Source organism: Sceloporus occidentalis, unplaced genomic scaffold, assembly GCF_023333645.1.
Source record: "Sceloporus occidentalis isolate IW3139 unplaced genomic scaffold, rSceOcc1.0.p SCAF_4, whole genome shotgun sequence".
In the NCBI taxonomy this organism is placed as follows: domain Eukaryota; kingdom Metazoa; phylum Chordata; class Lepidosauria; order Squamata; family Phrynosomatidae; genus Sceloporus; species Sceloporus occidentalis.
In genome coordinates this window covers 7915869-7932500 of record NW_028316984.1, presented here as the reverse complement: position 1 = coordinate 7932500, position 16632 = coordinate 7915869, and the positions used below count along the sequence as shown (strand labels likewise).

The window sequence follows — 16632 nt, the reverse complement described above, 5'->3', positions numbered from 1 at the left end:
TACTAATGGCTGCAAAAATCAAGCCGTTGTGGTTTGATGCCAAGGGGCTGTAGCAAGGTGGCGCAATGCTTTCTGACAGAGATGACAACTTCTAAAAAATTCAGGGGTGGGGAGGGAAGAGGGGAAAATTAACGGGATGTGGTTTACATTGCCAAAGACTGTTCATTAATTACCAATTTAATCACTGCTGGAGGCATGACATTACAAAAATCTGGCTGAAAGTTCTAATAGATTATGAAGACCACCTAAGTAGACTGACCAAGAAATGTACAAAACAATTAATACTGTTTCACTGCTATCAAAGAAGCTCAGATTATTTTACATCAAGTGAAGCAAAAGAATTAGTAGCTTCACAGTGCCACCACTAGGAACTGTAAATACAATGGCATACAATTAGTAATGCACATGTGACTTTTCGTTCAAGGCATATATCCTTGGGAAAGCCAGGAACATGATAAGGAGAACAAAAGAAACATTTTAAAATGAAATGAATAAAGATTTTAACTCTACCCTTGTACATGCTGAGAAATGCAATGAAACATACGGCTCTAAGTAATGTTGATATCATCCTGGGATGAATTGAAAACAGCCACACAAAAACATTTATGGTCATTAGCAGCAGTATAAAAAGAGCATCCCTGGTGTTAAAAAAAGTGTTGGCATTATAACAAAATGATCTCTCTGAAATAGAGATCACTTCACTGCGGCTCTAGGCAGACAACAAGAAAATATCTGGGTTTCTGTATTAGGCCAGTGTGTTTTTACATGGCCTAAAGTAGAAAAAATGTTGCTTAATTAACTAAATCTTTTTAGTATTGCCTGGTACTGAAAAACACAGGTCAGACAGCAAGCCAAGTTAAATGAAAAAAATAATTAACAATTGATAAAACCTAAGTGATGAAATGTAGGCCACACCTTAGCAGAGATTAAAAGTAATCAGCTGTAGAATTAACTACTTCACTGAAAATCTAAAACCAATCTTGACTCCACAAAGTAACAGAAGTTTACAGCGAAGGATTATTTTTGCTTTGTTGTGATGAAAACAGAGCACAATGACTGGTTTAAAATAATCAGCAAAGTGTCATGTATTTACTCTCAATGTGTAGAAGGTGTATCTGCCAAATCTTGTGCTTTTAAATGTTGCATTTCCCCCTCCCTCTTCAATCTACACAAAATCACAATTAAATGACAATTAAAAGGGTCAACGGACTATGTAAATCCTAAAACAAATATGCTTCTTTTAAAAACGTAAAGGATAACTGACCTTATGCCTTTAATGGAACTAGTTCAGATTGCACAGATCTCAGTTGTTTTAGCAGAAAATGAATGTTTATTAAAAAAAAAAAGGATTTGTAGAAATTGTATTTTTCTTAGTTAAGGCTTTGTTGATACGGAGTTTAAAATAGCATGGAAAACTGCCATATTCATGATATTTAAATATTATATACCTTTATAATCTTACACCACATTTGGAAGTTTTTATGCCCAAGAGTGAATAAATTACCAGCATTTAGGGATTATCAAAATAATACTCAATCTCTTTAACAATTAGGTGGTAACTGCTTCTTTTATAATCTAAAGGGAATCTAGTGATCGTATCTAAATCTGGCCCCAATTATCAGTATGGCAGATTAGTCTTTCCTCTCCAATCAATATTTTCCAATTATCATCAAAGGACCATGGTTGCCATATATGAGGACCCACCCTTCAATATTTTTAAAAGGTAGTTGTGGTACAGGGTCTGTTGGAGGTTTAATTGACAGCGGCTAGTCTTATTCTGTTGATTTTCTCATTTCTCAAAAATAATTTATTGATAATATAAATCCCAATAATACAGGGACTTGGTTGTGCTTCTGAAGGCCAGTTAAACAAGGATGTCTTTAACCTTCAGGATAGGAAGATACGTATAGCCATTCTTCTTATAAAGATGTAGTAAACTGTAGTCAACCAATATGTTCTGATTTTTGCTCGTCAAGAAAAAGTACATTAAACCCATCCAATCTCTAATACGGCTTTCATTGGTCACTGTTTCCTTTTTTTTTTGTTACAGAATTTACATATAACTTTACTTTACAATAGTGTCTAATGAAAATCAAATCACCAGTTTTCAAATACAGCTTTTAACTTGTTTATCCTGTCAGAGATATAACAGCAGCTACTAAATATCCTTACATGCCATCACTGTGGCATTGATAATGTTATCAGTGATAATGGTGCACTGGATCAAAGAAGAAGTGGTTTGTTTAATGGATACTAAAAATATTTCTGAGTTTATTACTAAACCAGTATTTAAATTAAAAGAAAAACCCAAAGAGGTCTATTAAAAAACCTTTTCAAATAGGTTGTCTGTTGAATTATGAAGGTTGCCACAGAAAGTTTATATTTCATTTAAGTCAGTTTGTATGTTTAAAAAAGTTTCTATTTTAAAATATCTCCTACTTGTAAAAATGCTATGTAATGGACAGAACAGAAAAAGTACAAAGAACTTATTAAGTATACATTAGATACAGCTGAAAAAAGTTTTTTGAACAAGACAGAACTATAAAGGGATGTTCCAAACCGACGGTCTTTTCAGCATAAACCTTGGGCCTATTTATTGCATGAGAGATTTCCATGTTTATAAGTAGCTGCTGTTTTGTGAACATCTGTATTCTTCTTTCCTAGTAAGCAGGACTATGATGTCCCCTACAGTTTAAAATTTAAAATGTGTATTTCCATGCATTCCAGATATATATCAAAGCTGGTAACATAAACTTGCTAACTATGGAGATACTTTGCTTTAAACACTGCACTGACACTGTGGAAATGAGCATTACAGTTACACTACTCAACACTGTTCAACTGCTTTTTCCTATGCTATTCTTACAATTTACAGGGTTTTAAATATGTGCTTGAAAAAGCCTTCTGGTTATGCTGGAGTTTATTCTACAAGGAGAAGATGACAATTCATTGGCTTTTCAGCAGGGATCTTCCCTTCCAATATATGACTGCAGAAAGAATGTTCTGTTCCTCACATACCACTTATATAAGGACAGCAGCCAGATCCAACAGGCCTAATGAAAGTCATATGCAAATAGGGACCCATCTTAAAATATGCCCAAGAATCCTTTGCCAAGGGCCAGGGCTACTTTGACATATGAGTAGAGCATAAAAACAGTACTCTAATTTTACTGATTTTTATCTTACTCTATGCGTAACGTGCTCAAATTGCAAGATGATCAGGAGAATCCCTTTGTTTCCTTTAGCAATGTTAAAGGCCTTAAGATTAACCTAATAACTCTCCTTTAACTGTAGACAGCTTAACTCTCATAGAGAATACCATGTTGTAGCTTTGGCTTAAGCAATGCAAGACAACATGAATTAATTTAATAGCTCTCTAAGCATAGCCAATATAGACTCCTAAGGGATGCACTGTGACGGATTTTTCTAAAAGCTATACACTATAAATCCTAAGAGCCCGAAAGCTGTGGTAAGAAAGTCCTGATATATGAGCTGTGTGGGAAAAATAATCATACATAGAAATCATAGAATCATCATTCACAGAAAAGTAGGTTCCTTGGTTTGTACTTATACCTAGACCAAGAATAAATCCCAGAGAGGGTAAATGGTAGTCAAAGAAACAGTCACTTCTCCGGCTGCTGCCACACTGCAGAAATAAATCAGTTTGACACCACTTTAACTGCCATGATTCAATACTATAGACCTCTGGGATTTGTAGCTTTGTGAGATATTTAGCCTTCTCTATCAGAGCACTTCTGTGCCCCAACAAGCTACAAACCCCCAAATTCCATGGCACTGAGCCATGGAAATGAAAGTGGTATCAAACTGCTTTATTTTTACAGTGCAGCAGCAGCCTCAGTGGCTTCCATTAAATTATTTGGAACAAAGCAAGTGTACTGAAATGGGTAAAAGTAATGGGAGATAAGCACAATCTCTTTATCCAGGGGATTACCAAGCACAGAAGACTAACTTCTCTAAGTACTTGCCGTTACTTTCCCCATATTAGATACTGACAACCATTTGCTTCTATGGAGGAGAGTGCTGCTATAATACACTCATAAGGACAAGTATTTCTGCCACATAGTTCTAGTGGAAGAGGCATTGATGTCCTTTCAACATTAACTGATGTCAATTTTTCAAAAGAAAAGGCTTAAAAGGCATAGTTAGTTATGCCGGGCCAAATTTTCACTATAAACATCTCTCAGTTTAAGGGTTTTAAACTGCTATTTGCTTATTCCAGGAAACCCCAGGGAATTATAGCTCTCTGACATTTGTAAATAGTTCTAATATGCAATCTAGCAGCCTTAGAAAAATACAAAACTAGGGTTTGTTGGAAGAATACATTGTTTTAAATAATCTTCAAATCCATTTTAAGTTTGTGGTACAATTTTTTTCTTTACTTTATGAATTACCTGACTATGTAGAAAGAGAAGCTGCTGAAAACAATGACAACAATAGAATATTAGATGTCTCTCTCTCTTTTTTTAACAACTGAGTTGAAGTTGGAAAAAAAATTACACCACTTCTAGTTAGGTAATCACCACTTGCAAAACACTGAACTATTATGACGATGATTGCATGTGTGTGAAATATTTAAAGAGATAAGGTGAGCTTAATAGAAATGAAAATAATAAAGGGGATGACTAAATATAACCTGGTTGGATGCCACTGTCAAAGGAACTGTTCATTACTTTCTGGAGAGCATATTCAAGCCTTGTCCTGACCATTCCCAGAGAAACTAACAGATAAATTGGGGTATCCTGTTTTTATCTGAATGCAGATCTGTATGATTATGCAACCAAAAATGCACAATCACTGGATCTAAAACCACCAGTCTTTCTAGGGACAGACTGATTGGTTTGTTTAAGATGTCATGCTTAAACAAACACATTACACCCTGGAACAACCTGTACCTAGTTAATATTTCTTTTAGGAAAACGACAATAGAGCGGCACCATAAGTGCAAAAATTAAATTTCTGAGTGCTAAAGCAAATGGGAACATCTGCACCAAGAGCACACAAGGGTGTGATTTAACTTGTGACACAGAAATAATTCCTGTTGTGTTATGTCTTTAAATAAATGAACATTTTATAGCTATGTGGATAAAAATCACTTTAAAAACATAATCCTTGCCAAGAAACAAATGTGGCACAAGCTGTAACAACAAACACACAATTAAGGAACTCGGGTTCTCTGCTAGAAGAAGGAGTGACTTGATAATAGATGAGACAAGGAATATTGTATGGTGATTAAACAGAACACCATGACAGTTAATATCTACAAGATATAAGACCTTAATATCAATAGCATAGGTACATGAAGTACAAGACATATGGCAACTATATTGTCCTGTAAGTGTTCACAAGCAATGTATGAATGGTTTTTTTTCTGAAACAAGGAATGCTCTAAATTTAGTTTTACTCCACAAAGACTTCAGAATGCAGTTAAATATTCCAAGCAGTAACCCAACATGAATTCAAGTAAAAGTAAAAATAAAATAAATGTGTACAGGATTGGGGCAAGCCAATTTATACTAGCAAACACAAACCAATTGTTTACTGAAAGGCTTGAAATAATTATTTGGCCATGTTACAGTCATTAGCAAAATGAGAGCTGCAGAGTGCTAGCACTGTTTCTCATGTGCAAATGGTTAGAATTGCAAAATTACAGCACATAATGTGACACAACAGGCAACCTCTGCTTTGGAAAGGATTGCATAAAAATTTAATTAGCTTTCATCTCTAGAGATTACAGTCCCCTCCAGGTCACCGTTGAGGTTATTGGTGGAGCAATAGGCAACTGCAGCTGCTTCCCCATTGGACCCAGGTTTGCTTAGCTATGCTTTCCAGTGCCATCAGAATAATTCATTCTGATGATAAAAGGAGGGTCACTGTGAGAAATAGTACTGGGTGCAACACTGTAATGTGACAGATAACTTTGCCTTTCATCTGACTAATATCTTAAATCGGCTAGCACTCAAAGAGCACTGCTTTCAACGGGTTTTCGATCTTTCATTGGCCTCAGTCAGTAGGAAAATAATCAGCTCTTGGTGGGAGGAGATGAATGCTCAGCACTTGTAGGATATGAAGAGTCACCCATAAATAATATCCTGCTGCCATCTCCATATATTGCTATGTTTCAGTGTAACATCTAGTAACAGCAATGCAATCCATTAACATTTTTTTTAAAAAGGCACATATGAAATATATGGTTTCTCCTATGGTCCATCATGACCAAAATTCCTTACATCATTCAGTTGTTTGGAGCGTCCTGATGTTGTAGAGCTGGACAATTGTCTGTTTCCTGCCTTTAAGGCTGCATCTCTTCTTGCCTGTTCAAGTAGGATTCTTGCTCGTTCTTTTAATTCTTCCTGCCTTGATAACATTCGTTGCTTAAAATAATAATAATAATAATTTTAAAAACTGAAAGAATTAATGACAAAGATATCATAAACTGTCATATACACAATATATTATACCGTACTATATAATGCTTCATTCAGCAAGAATACCACAGTAAATTACAGGAAAACATGAAGTACAGTCATTGCAGCTAAAGATATAACTCAATACGAACCACTTAGAGCCCTAAGTTCCTCGGGAGAAGGCTTTCTCTCTCCCACCACCATCCCAGGCTCGTTTGGTGAGGACACGAGAGAGAGCCTTCTCAGTGGCTGCTCCCACCTTGTGGATCTCCCTTCCACGGAAAGTTAGGCTGGCTCCCTCCCTGCTGGCCTTTCGCCAGCAAGCAGACATTTTTGTTCAAGTAAGCTTTTTCAAATCATGCAGGCCTGGTTTTACTGGGGGATGGGGGTTTGGTTTAGATTATTTTTAACTTTGTATGTTTTAAATTTTGTATGATGTATTTTTTTTACTGTTTTAATTTGATTATTTTACTGTATTTTCCAGTGTATAAGACGACTGGGCGTATAAGACGACCCCCAACTTTTCCAGTTAAAATATAGAGTTTGGGATATACTCGCCATATAAGACTACCCCTCTTCCAACGCACACCAAATAAAAATTTAAAAAACATCAGATTTGATTTCAATATGGTAATTTTAATTCAAATGCTTATGGTATGCAGGTACTTAGCAGGAAAACTTGTATGCAAAGCCTGCTTGGATTGGTCAGGTCTCCCTGCTTGCTCAGCCCTGCCTGTCTCCAATCTACCGTACTTGTACAGCACCTCCCTTCCTGCTTTCATATGGTCGCCACATACGGAGGGTATGTGGCTGCGGCCATTTTGAGCTCCCCCAACCATATGCGGCAACCGCAGATTCTCCAGTCCAGTTCAGAAGTTTCAGCACCCACCCTATAAGACGACACCCAGCGTATAAGACGACCCCTGACTTTTGATTTTCCTGGGTTAAAAAGTAGTCTTATAAGCCAAAAAATACAGTAATTGTTTTTAATGTGTGTGTGTGTCCCAACTTGGGAGAAAGATGAGATAAAAAAAATTCCAAGATCCAGTCATATATATAAAAAGGAAGTTTTGGGCTCCTCGTGTAGGATCAATGTCTGCTCTAAATATGGCTCTCTGTGGCAAAGATAGTGAAAAGCCATTACATTCTATTTACAATAAAAAACTTTTATTAATTATGTTTAAGTTGAAAAGCAGGTGGTTTTTTTTTTTTTTTGCACTGTTAATTTGGGTTGGTTTTTAAGAGCCCGAACAGACAGGCCAAAATAAAGCTGCTTCAGGTCAGTTTGTAGGTATGATGTTGAAATGACATACATATCTTAAGAGGCCAGAAGCTTTGCCAAAGCTGCGCTCCAGTCCGCCCAGCCTCTTAGGATGCATGCATCATTTAAACAGCATACGTCCCAAGTGACTTGAAACAGCTTTAATTTGGCCTGTCTGTTCGGGCCCTAAGTTTACATTATATTACTACACTAAAAGCCTTGCAGAATGAAATTGAATAATCCCAGCATGATTTTTCTTCTTTCCTTCCTCCTTGTCCCTACATTTAGGGGGAAACAGCTGCCTGAATTTTCAAACACCATGTTTCAAAAGAGTTGATGGGTGGGTGAGTTAACAGGTAGACTGCTGCTGCTTGATGTGATTGAATGGGCAAACAGAAGCCACATCCAAGTAGCACAAATCAACTTGAAGTGTGGCAACCAGGAGGAAGACAAGAAGAGCAACCCAGTCCAATTTTAATGCTCAAAAAAAGAGACAGACCCCCCCATGCAAGGGAAGTTGGGCGGAACAGTACAGGCACAAGTAAAAAATGTTGAAAAACAGCCGGTTGGCAGTTGAGTAAAATGGTCAATGGGAAGCAAGAAGGACCAAACTGATGAGCAGTTAATCAAGAGATGTTCAGAAGGAGACCGAACAGCAACCAAGTACCAGCTGACAAACAGCTGATTGTCAGCAGAAACAGAGGAGAACTGAATATTGCTACAGGCTTCCTCTGTCTACTCCCACCTCCCTTCCTGTTTAGGTGGTAGTCTATGTTCACAACCATGTGCAGGGAGGGGGGAACTTTGGTAAAGACACAAAACAAATGGGCTACAACGTAGCAAATGAAAACATCATTCTCCCAAATTGTTCCTGGGAAAGTGCTTTAAAATTATATTGAATTTTATGGGGAGACAAGATAAACCACACTACATTCCAGTTACAGTTTTTTAAAAAACATGTAATGAATACCAAGACCTTGGTTCTGATCTTTGGTCTGTGGAGGAGAAAGTGTTGCCACCACATGAGCCATAATCCCCAAATCTATAGCCTTATTGAAACAAAACAGAATAAAATTGAGTCCTAATCTCTAGCCATCAATATGAAGCAAACTGGGGAGGCACCATTCTACCTACGGTATTCGGTGTGAGAAACTAAGCAGTTCTAGCTCAAAGGGGTGGCGGCAAGCCATTCCTTCAGGGCGGTCTGTTTTGCCCCTTAGTGATGTTTCTAACTCAGATCTAATAAAAAGTAGTAGTTATCTCCTTGAAACTGTAAATATTTAGGAGATTACTCTATCAATTCCACTCCAAATAAAGTCCATCATGATAATGCAAGAAGCAAGGCTTATGCCAGATTCACTTAGGGGCTGCACACACAGCCCCGAAGGGGCGGCCTCCAGCTGCCCCTGTTACAGCCAGATTGGGGCTGCAGCAATTGCATGTAACCGCCCCGATCCGGCTTTTGCAGGGCACAAAAAGGGCATGTTGCCACGGCTTGGCAATGCTCATTTGGTGCTGTATCGTACGTATGTAGCGCTGGAGGAGTGCCATGCTGCCGTGTTGTGCAGTGTGCAGCGTCATGCTGCCTTGGGGGTGGAGGCGGGGTGTGTGTTGTGTAGATGCTACGCCCCGACTACGCTTCCAAGCTGGCCCAAAGTCTGCACAGCCCCTAACTACCCCACTATTGTTATATACATTATTTTTTTCTGGGAGGAATTAGAATAATGTGTGACAATTCTGCAGTGTAGTCCTATGTTGTAATACGTGGACGCGCCCTGGCATGCACGAGCCCCATTACTTCTAATATGCATTTCACCCCTTATGACGGGAGGTCCGAGCACACTATATAGCACAGGTGGGGAAAGTGAGGCCCATGGATTCCAGTTTTAAGACCCCACTGCACAAATTTTAATTAAAAACCCACTACCCAAAATTCTCCAATGACACAATGGTTTGCTTTTACCCACATTCTAGAATTTCCCAACTCCACAAAAGCCCCTTTCTCGTAGAAATCTGGAAAAAAATGGTAACTGAAAGATATGGGACATCACTTGCATGTGCTGGTGTAGTTGTGAAAACTGGGTCTCAATACAGATGCACACCCCTCTTCTACAGTTTCTAGGTGTGTTGGGTTATCTTAGGAAAATGCAGGAAGGATTCATGAATTTGCTGATAGAAGTACCGCAAGCAACTGAGGGCTAGAGCAGGAGTGAAGGAAAACAGGCAAAGAATTGAGGGTTTGAGCTGTGCGTGGAAATACGTTGTCAGGTTATGTCCATCATTGAGGCGGGTTACAGGCTGCACCCGCCCCTTTCCCTGATGTATCGGGGCCTCAGTGGCCAGAACGGCAGCCGCTGAGGCCCCAATCCGCCGCTTTTCAGGCTGCGGGGAAGCGGCAAAAGGCCCCTTCCCCGCAGCCTGGAAAGGGGTGTCCTTGGGGCTTCAAGCCCCAAGGACACCCCGTGGCAGCGGGGAGAAGGCGAAAGGGGCCGCTTGGCCCCTTTCTCCCTTGCTTCGCTGGGCGCAGCCGTCTGCACCCAGTGACGCAAAGCGGCGCTGCAAACCAGGAAGGAGCTCCGAAACGGAGCTCCTTCCTGGTCCGCGGAAAGAGCGTACTAAGCGCCCTGGCGCAGACCGACGACGTCACGTCCGCGCCGCCCCGTATAGAGGCGGCGTGGTCGTGACGTCGTCATGGCGGCCCCCATGTGGAAGGGGAGCCGCCATTTTGTACAGACTCAGTCCGTACTAGGGTTAGGGGGGTGCGGAAGCACCGCACCTTCCTAACCCTAGTACGGACTGACTCCGTACTTTCATGGCGGTGTGTAACCCGCCTGAGAAACCTTGAATCAATAGGACTACACAATCTATCTACATCTTGTTGATCTTGTTGCTGCTCAGCCACTAGAACTTCTAGTAACAGTAGACTTGTTCTCTGAGGCCACTCACTGGGGCTTAGTTTGTGTGCAAAGAGACACAACATGCATAGTGCCAGAAAAGATGAGCAGTTTCCAAAAGAAAATTGTGCAATTCAAAATTCAAGGCATGAAAAAGTTATGACTAGCATCCACTGGAACACTTTGGCCAGTGTTCCTCCTGCCTGCAGTCCCCTAGCTTGAATGTAGTAAGGTCCATTCTCATGTTGTTGTTGTTTTTTTTTGGGGGGGGACTAGCAGGTTTTGACATATTATGCCTTCAACTCTGATGAGGGATAATGAGATACAATATTGAAAATTTGGAAAGTTGGGTGGTGAAATGAGTTCCAGTTTGTAGCCCTAGAAAATTTTGCATGAAAGAGGTTCAGGTGTGAAGACTGAGAAGGCTTTGCATGGCACATTAGCTTTTGAATAATAGACCATTTATAGTTTTTAAAGTTTAAAGTGGTAATTCTCAGAAGATGGCAATGGCAAATCCCCCCTGAAGAAACCTGCCAAGTAAATACCATGACAGGTTCATTTTAGGTTCTTTTGACACCATAAGTCAAAAATGACTCAGAGGCACACAACAATGACAAATGATTAACTTAAAAATTAATGTAACAATTTATGCAAAAAATTAAATTCTCAATAAATAATTCAAACAATAACAAATTAATTTTGGGAGCTCTTAAACACTTTTTAAAAACTTAAGGGGATGTTTTGACACTACTAGAGACTACTGATCAACAGCAGACACATATAAAAATGTACGTACACAGTAGAAATTACACATATGGCAAATAACAGACAAACATTATGGTCTATCAATTAATCCTACTGGCAGTAATGCTGAAATTCTGCTAGTAGGATAAATGCTTTGGATTTATTGGATAAATTGGCAGAAATGCTGAATGAAAAGCAATGGTGACAGTGTATGTCTATGTCGTATCAGTAATTCAAACTTGCAGATTCATAGGACTCATAGTAAACCATAGAGTCAAAAGCCACAGTCGTAGCCATAAACCGTAAAGTCCTAAGTCATAGGACAGACAACTCCAGCAATTTATAGTTTCCGTTCCATCTTTAAGATTTCCACAGCAACAATGAAATGAAAACAACTAGCCTTCTGCTGTGAAAGGCGTTTTTGCCACAGTGAAATGAGCAATATAGTAGTAAATTATTCTGTAAGTTATATACTTACAATGCACCTTTCTGCCAATAGGATAAAGAAAATGATTTTTGGTGGATTTCAATAAAATTGTTTCACTACAATTATTTCATAATATTTATTATTAAGAACTGTTCTATGAATATTTTGGATTTCTTTAGAATTTACTAACTGAATTAAATGATTGACCATAATGCTTTTCTGTTTGTTCCCATATGCATAATTTCTACTTTGTACACTGTGTATCTGTATGCTTTTGATCAGTAGTCTTCATATATTAGGGTTTGGGGTTTTTTTTTTTTTTTGGTGCTTCATAGTAGTGGACTATCTAGAGACTAGAGGAAATGAGGATCACCGTGCTGATACATATCGGGAGCACTGTTTCCATTACATTTTGGGTTTGTGAATCTCTCTGAGTCATTTTAACCATCGTTATTCATACATGCAATCATTTCGGGATAAAATGGAGCCACTTCCATTCCTTTGAATGATACAGAATAATCCGAATTGATTCGGAAGCATGTTCACATGGCTGAAGATGTGTATCAATGCTGCATTTTCAGGGGAAAAAAAAACTGGTATCAAAAATCCCAGGTTAACTGTTTTTTTTTTGGTAGCCCCTCCCCCAAAGTGCATTCAGTGCATTTGGGGCAAGTGTGAACACCAAGGAAATAACTCAGATTCGTCCTGTATTATTTTCGTTGTGTGAATGGGGACTAAATAGCATGGTGCATGCGTGCGCGCACACACACTCATAGACAGAGTTTTTTGTGTTATACTGGTGTGAACATTAATTGTGATCACATATCATTATGTAGCCTGAAATTTTCCATGAAAAAGGCAATGATGCCCAGTCTTGTGAAGGCGTGTAAGCATCTTCTAATGAACACTAGCACATTCCCTTTCTACTTTCCTTGCAACCATAGGGAAGTCAGGAACAGAGGTAGTGGGAAAGTAGTGCCCTTCCTGGTCCCTCCAAAATTACTTCAATGCTTTGTTTGGTTTAAGCTTGAAGACAGGGAATGTGTTGACTATTTACCCAACAGGCATAGAATGCATAAGGTATAAGGAATGATTGCATACAGATTAAATAACAGTTCATAAATAAGGGGGAAATGAATCTTTTCAATGCTTATTAGGAAAAGATAACCTTAGATTTTCACTCTCTCATGACAGGATAAAAATCTGTCTCCAGAGTTTGTATATAAGGGTTTTTTCTCTGCTTTGAACATGGATACATCGACAGGGATTTTGATGGCTTAACACACTTTGATTTTTTAAAACATGTTTGAAATAATTATTTATGGAAATAATACAGAATCAGTATCATCAGGTGCTTATGGTGGTGATATGTGCAACAAATATCTCCCATTCCTTCAGTGGACTTGACTAGTTCAGCAAAAGGCAAATACAAACTATCTGGCTATATTTAATGCAACTATATTTTGTGAGGGCTCATTTATACTTACTACTAGTGATATGGAACCTGTTTCCCCATGGCTGCTCCCCATGCCAATCTGATAAACATTGGAATACAAAAACTGTGTCAGCAGAGTAATTTATATCACTATTATGACATGTTTATTAATGTTTTCCTTCCCAGGCCTACAGTGTTTTTGATCCAAACTTTGCCCTAATTCCAGTTGCTAATCCCAAATTGAACAGACTCGTTGAATTAACTGCTGAATGGAAAATCAACACTTGCATAAATCCCACTGATTCAGTGAGCCTACTATAAATGATACTATCAAGTGCATTTAGGTTTTTGAACAGAACATGGCCTCCTTTGGGCCACGGAAAGCTTTTTATCCAGTAGGGGAACTCCAGTGGAAGAGTCCTTGTCATCCCCCACAATCTGCTCTGGAGAACTGGAGGTCGCTGTGGAACACAATCAGAGGTTAGGCTGGCAGAAGGGGAAATGGATGACAAAAACTGTCTCCATCCCCTCTCCATTGCTTTTCACTGGTGTCAGCATCCTGAGTGGAATTCCATACTTGGGGTGCTCCCATTGATAAAGATAAAGTCTGGATGAAAGCTGGGAGAGCTTATTGGGTGATGGTCAGTTGGGGTAAGGATGTTTGGTTTTCTTTTAGCTTAGTGAAGGCTTGCTTGAGTGTGCATTAGTGTCTATTGTTCTACTGTAGTTTGGTGATCTTGTGTCTGTTGGGGTCAAGGCTGATTATTTGTGTGAGTTGAATGGAGGTGTAATTGGCGTGTTCATTAGCAATCTTTTGTTCCCTGTTGGCTTCCCTGATCATAGTGTGTGGTTTCACTGAGGTGGACTTTTGACAAGGGCTGGGTTGTACCTCACAGCATTTGCTAAGAGTCTGAAAGATCTTAGGAGGGCTTTAAATTGAGTTTTGTGGGAGAGGGCGACAGTATTCTTGAGGACAGAAAAGTGTTGCTGACAACACCCCAAATGTTATACAGACAACAAGGTAAATAGCACAAGCACCCAAAAATGGGCAGAAAAAAAAAACCTCTTTAAAAGTCAGATGGGAGAATAGCCCATGGTCTTAGATATTTCTACAATAATGCACAGAGCATGGGAAATGAATAAGATGGACTTGAACTTTTAGTGCAGCAGAGCAAATATAATAGGCACCACTGCAACTTGGTGGGATGAGTCTCATGATTGGAATGTATAATAGAGGGGTATAATCTATTTCAGAGAAATAGGCCTAATGAGAAGGGAGGTGGAGTAGCATTATACATTAAGGATGTGTATTCTTGTGAACAGATCCACTACTTAAATCCTGGAAGTCAAGCTGAGATCATCTGGTTAAAAATTAAGGGGGAGATAAACAACAGGGATGTTATTGTGGGGTCTACTACAGACCTCCAATCAAACTGAGGATTTGGCTGATTACTTGCTGCAATAGATGATCACACATTCAGAAAGGAGAGAAACAAACATAGTAATAGGAGATTTCAGCTATTCAGATATTTGTTGGAAATCAAACTCTATCAGAAATTTAAGGTCCAACAAATTCCTCACTTTCCTTGCAGACAATTTCATTGTCCAGAAGGTGAAAGAGGCAACTAGGGGATCAGCTATTTTATATCTGATCCTCACCAAGAAGGATGATCTGGTTAATGGGGTGGAAGTGGCAGCATCCTTAGGTGGGAGTAACCATGTTCTCCTGGTTTCCCCTCCTGGAGGAGAAGCCAAGCCTAGCCAGACATGCATTCTAGATTTTAAAAAAGTTGATTTCAGTAATCTTAGGGAAATACTAGTGGCGATGGTCAGGAATACTAATAGAAAAGGGGATTCATGTGGGATGGAAGTTTCTCAAAAGTGAGTTATTGAAGGCACAATTTCAAACAGTTCCAATGAGAAGGAAAAATGCAAGGTATCTGAAGAAAGCAGGAAGGATGTCTAAAGAACTTTCAAGTGAGCTAAGACTCAAAAGAAACAATATAAGAAATGGAAAAGGGGGAAAAAATCACCAAACAGGAATTCAGTCAAATAACCAGCTTAGGTAGGGAAAAAGTCAGAAAAGCTAAAGCATAGAATGAGCTCAGGTTTGCTAGAGAGGTTAAAGACAATAAAAAGGGCTTTTTTGATCATGTGCACAGCAAAAGGAAAAACAAGGAAATAATAGGATGCCACTGTGTGGAGCAAATAGTAAAATGCTAACAAGAGACAGAGAAAAGGCATAACTACTCAACACTTTCTTTGCCTTGGTCTTCTCTGAAAAAGAGAACAGTGCTCAAAATGAGGAAAATGGATTAGACAAGGCAGCAGGGGAAATGCAGCACAGAACAGGTGATGTAGTAGTTTGAACGTTGGACTACGACTCTGGAGACCGGGATTTGAATCCCTGCTTGGTGATGAAATCCACTGAGTGACCTTGGGCAAGTCATATGCTTTCATTCTCAGAGGATGGCAATGACAAATGTCCTCTGAACAAATCTTGCCAAGAAAACACCATGATAGGTTTGCCTTAGGGTCCCCTTGTTGAAAATGACTTGTGTAATTTTTGCAATGACATATACAGCACCTTTTTATGAAACATAGCTGAAGACACTGTAATATGGGAACAAGAAAAGCAGAATCTATTTCTGAACTATTTGTACCTTTAAATGGATTTTCTAGTAGTCATTAGTACCGTTAGAAATTATTTTTTAAGTGTGGCCTTTTTGCTGGTACAGAGAACTTCAAACAGGTTAGCAGGCCATGTATACATTTCAGTATATATTTCTAAAGCACATTCACTGTTTGTGTTTGAAACATCCAGTGATCTTAGCAAGGCAAAGAATTTTCTTTAAGAATTCTAACATTATTTTTAAATTAAAGAAGTCATACAGCATGAGCTGCAACCTAGACAAATCCAACTGAAATTCCACATCAGTTATCAACTCACTGAGCAGGTTACATAAGTACACCATTGTCTCCCTGCCACAATCAAACTGACTGTCCTCACCGAGTGGCTATTCCTCAGAGAAAAGTACTACATTTACTTGTTAAATGTTATGGATCATAAATTGCTTTTAAAATGAAGTGTGAGGCTGTGTATATTCCACAGTCAGTAGTAAAAGAACATAAAACCCTGTTTTCTTGATAAAGTTGATTACATAAAATAATTAGCTCTAACAGGAGACAGACAAATGGAGACACAAAGAAACAATAGTATACCAAAAGTTTGTTGGGTTTTGCTTTCAATGCAGTATATTTTTGAAACAGTCTGCATGCTCCATAAATATATCTGTTGAGCCATATAATAAAAGCAAAGTTCTGTTTGCATCATTATTCATACTGCATTAAAAACAGCAATGATGAAGAAAAACATTTTTTTACTGCAACAAAATCATTTGCAGTATTTAAAAAAACATTTTCTGCTCATTTAAAAAAAACATTTT

The 16632-nt window shown here is 38.8% G+C and overlaps 1 protein-coding gene across 8 annotated transcripts in view; it reads right to left on the bottom strand.

The window, feature by feature from the left end:
• LOC149313473 (EH domain-binding protein 1-like) overlaps nt 1-16632 on the bottom strand; it is a 318359-nt gene that overhangs the window by 100317 nt on the left and 201410 nt on the right. For all 8 annotated transcript variants that reach the window (XM_089519151.1, XM_089519153.1, XM_089519155.1 and 5 more), the window contains one exon: nt 6249-6392. In XM_089519151.1, coding sequence (XP_089375277.1) covers nt 6249-6392 — 144 coding nt within the window. The remainder of the gene's footprint in view (nt 1-6248; nt 6393-16632) is intronic.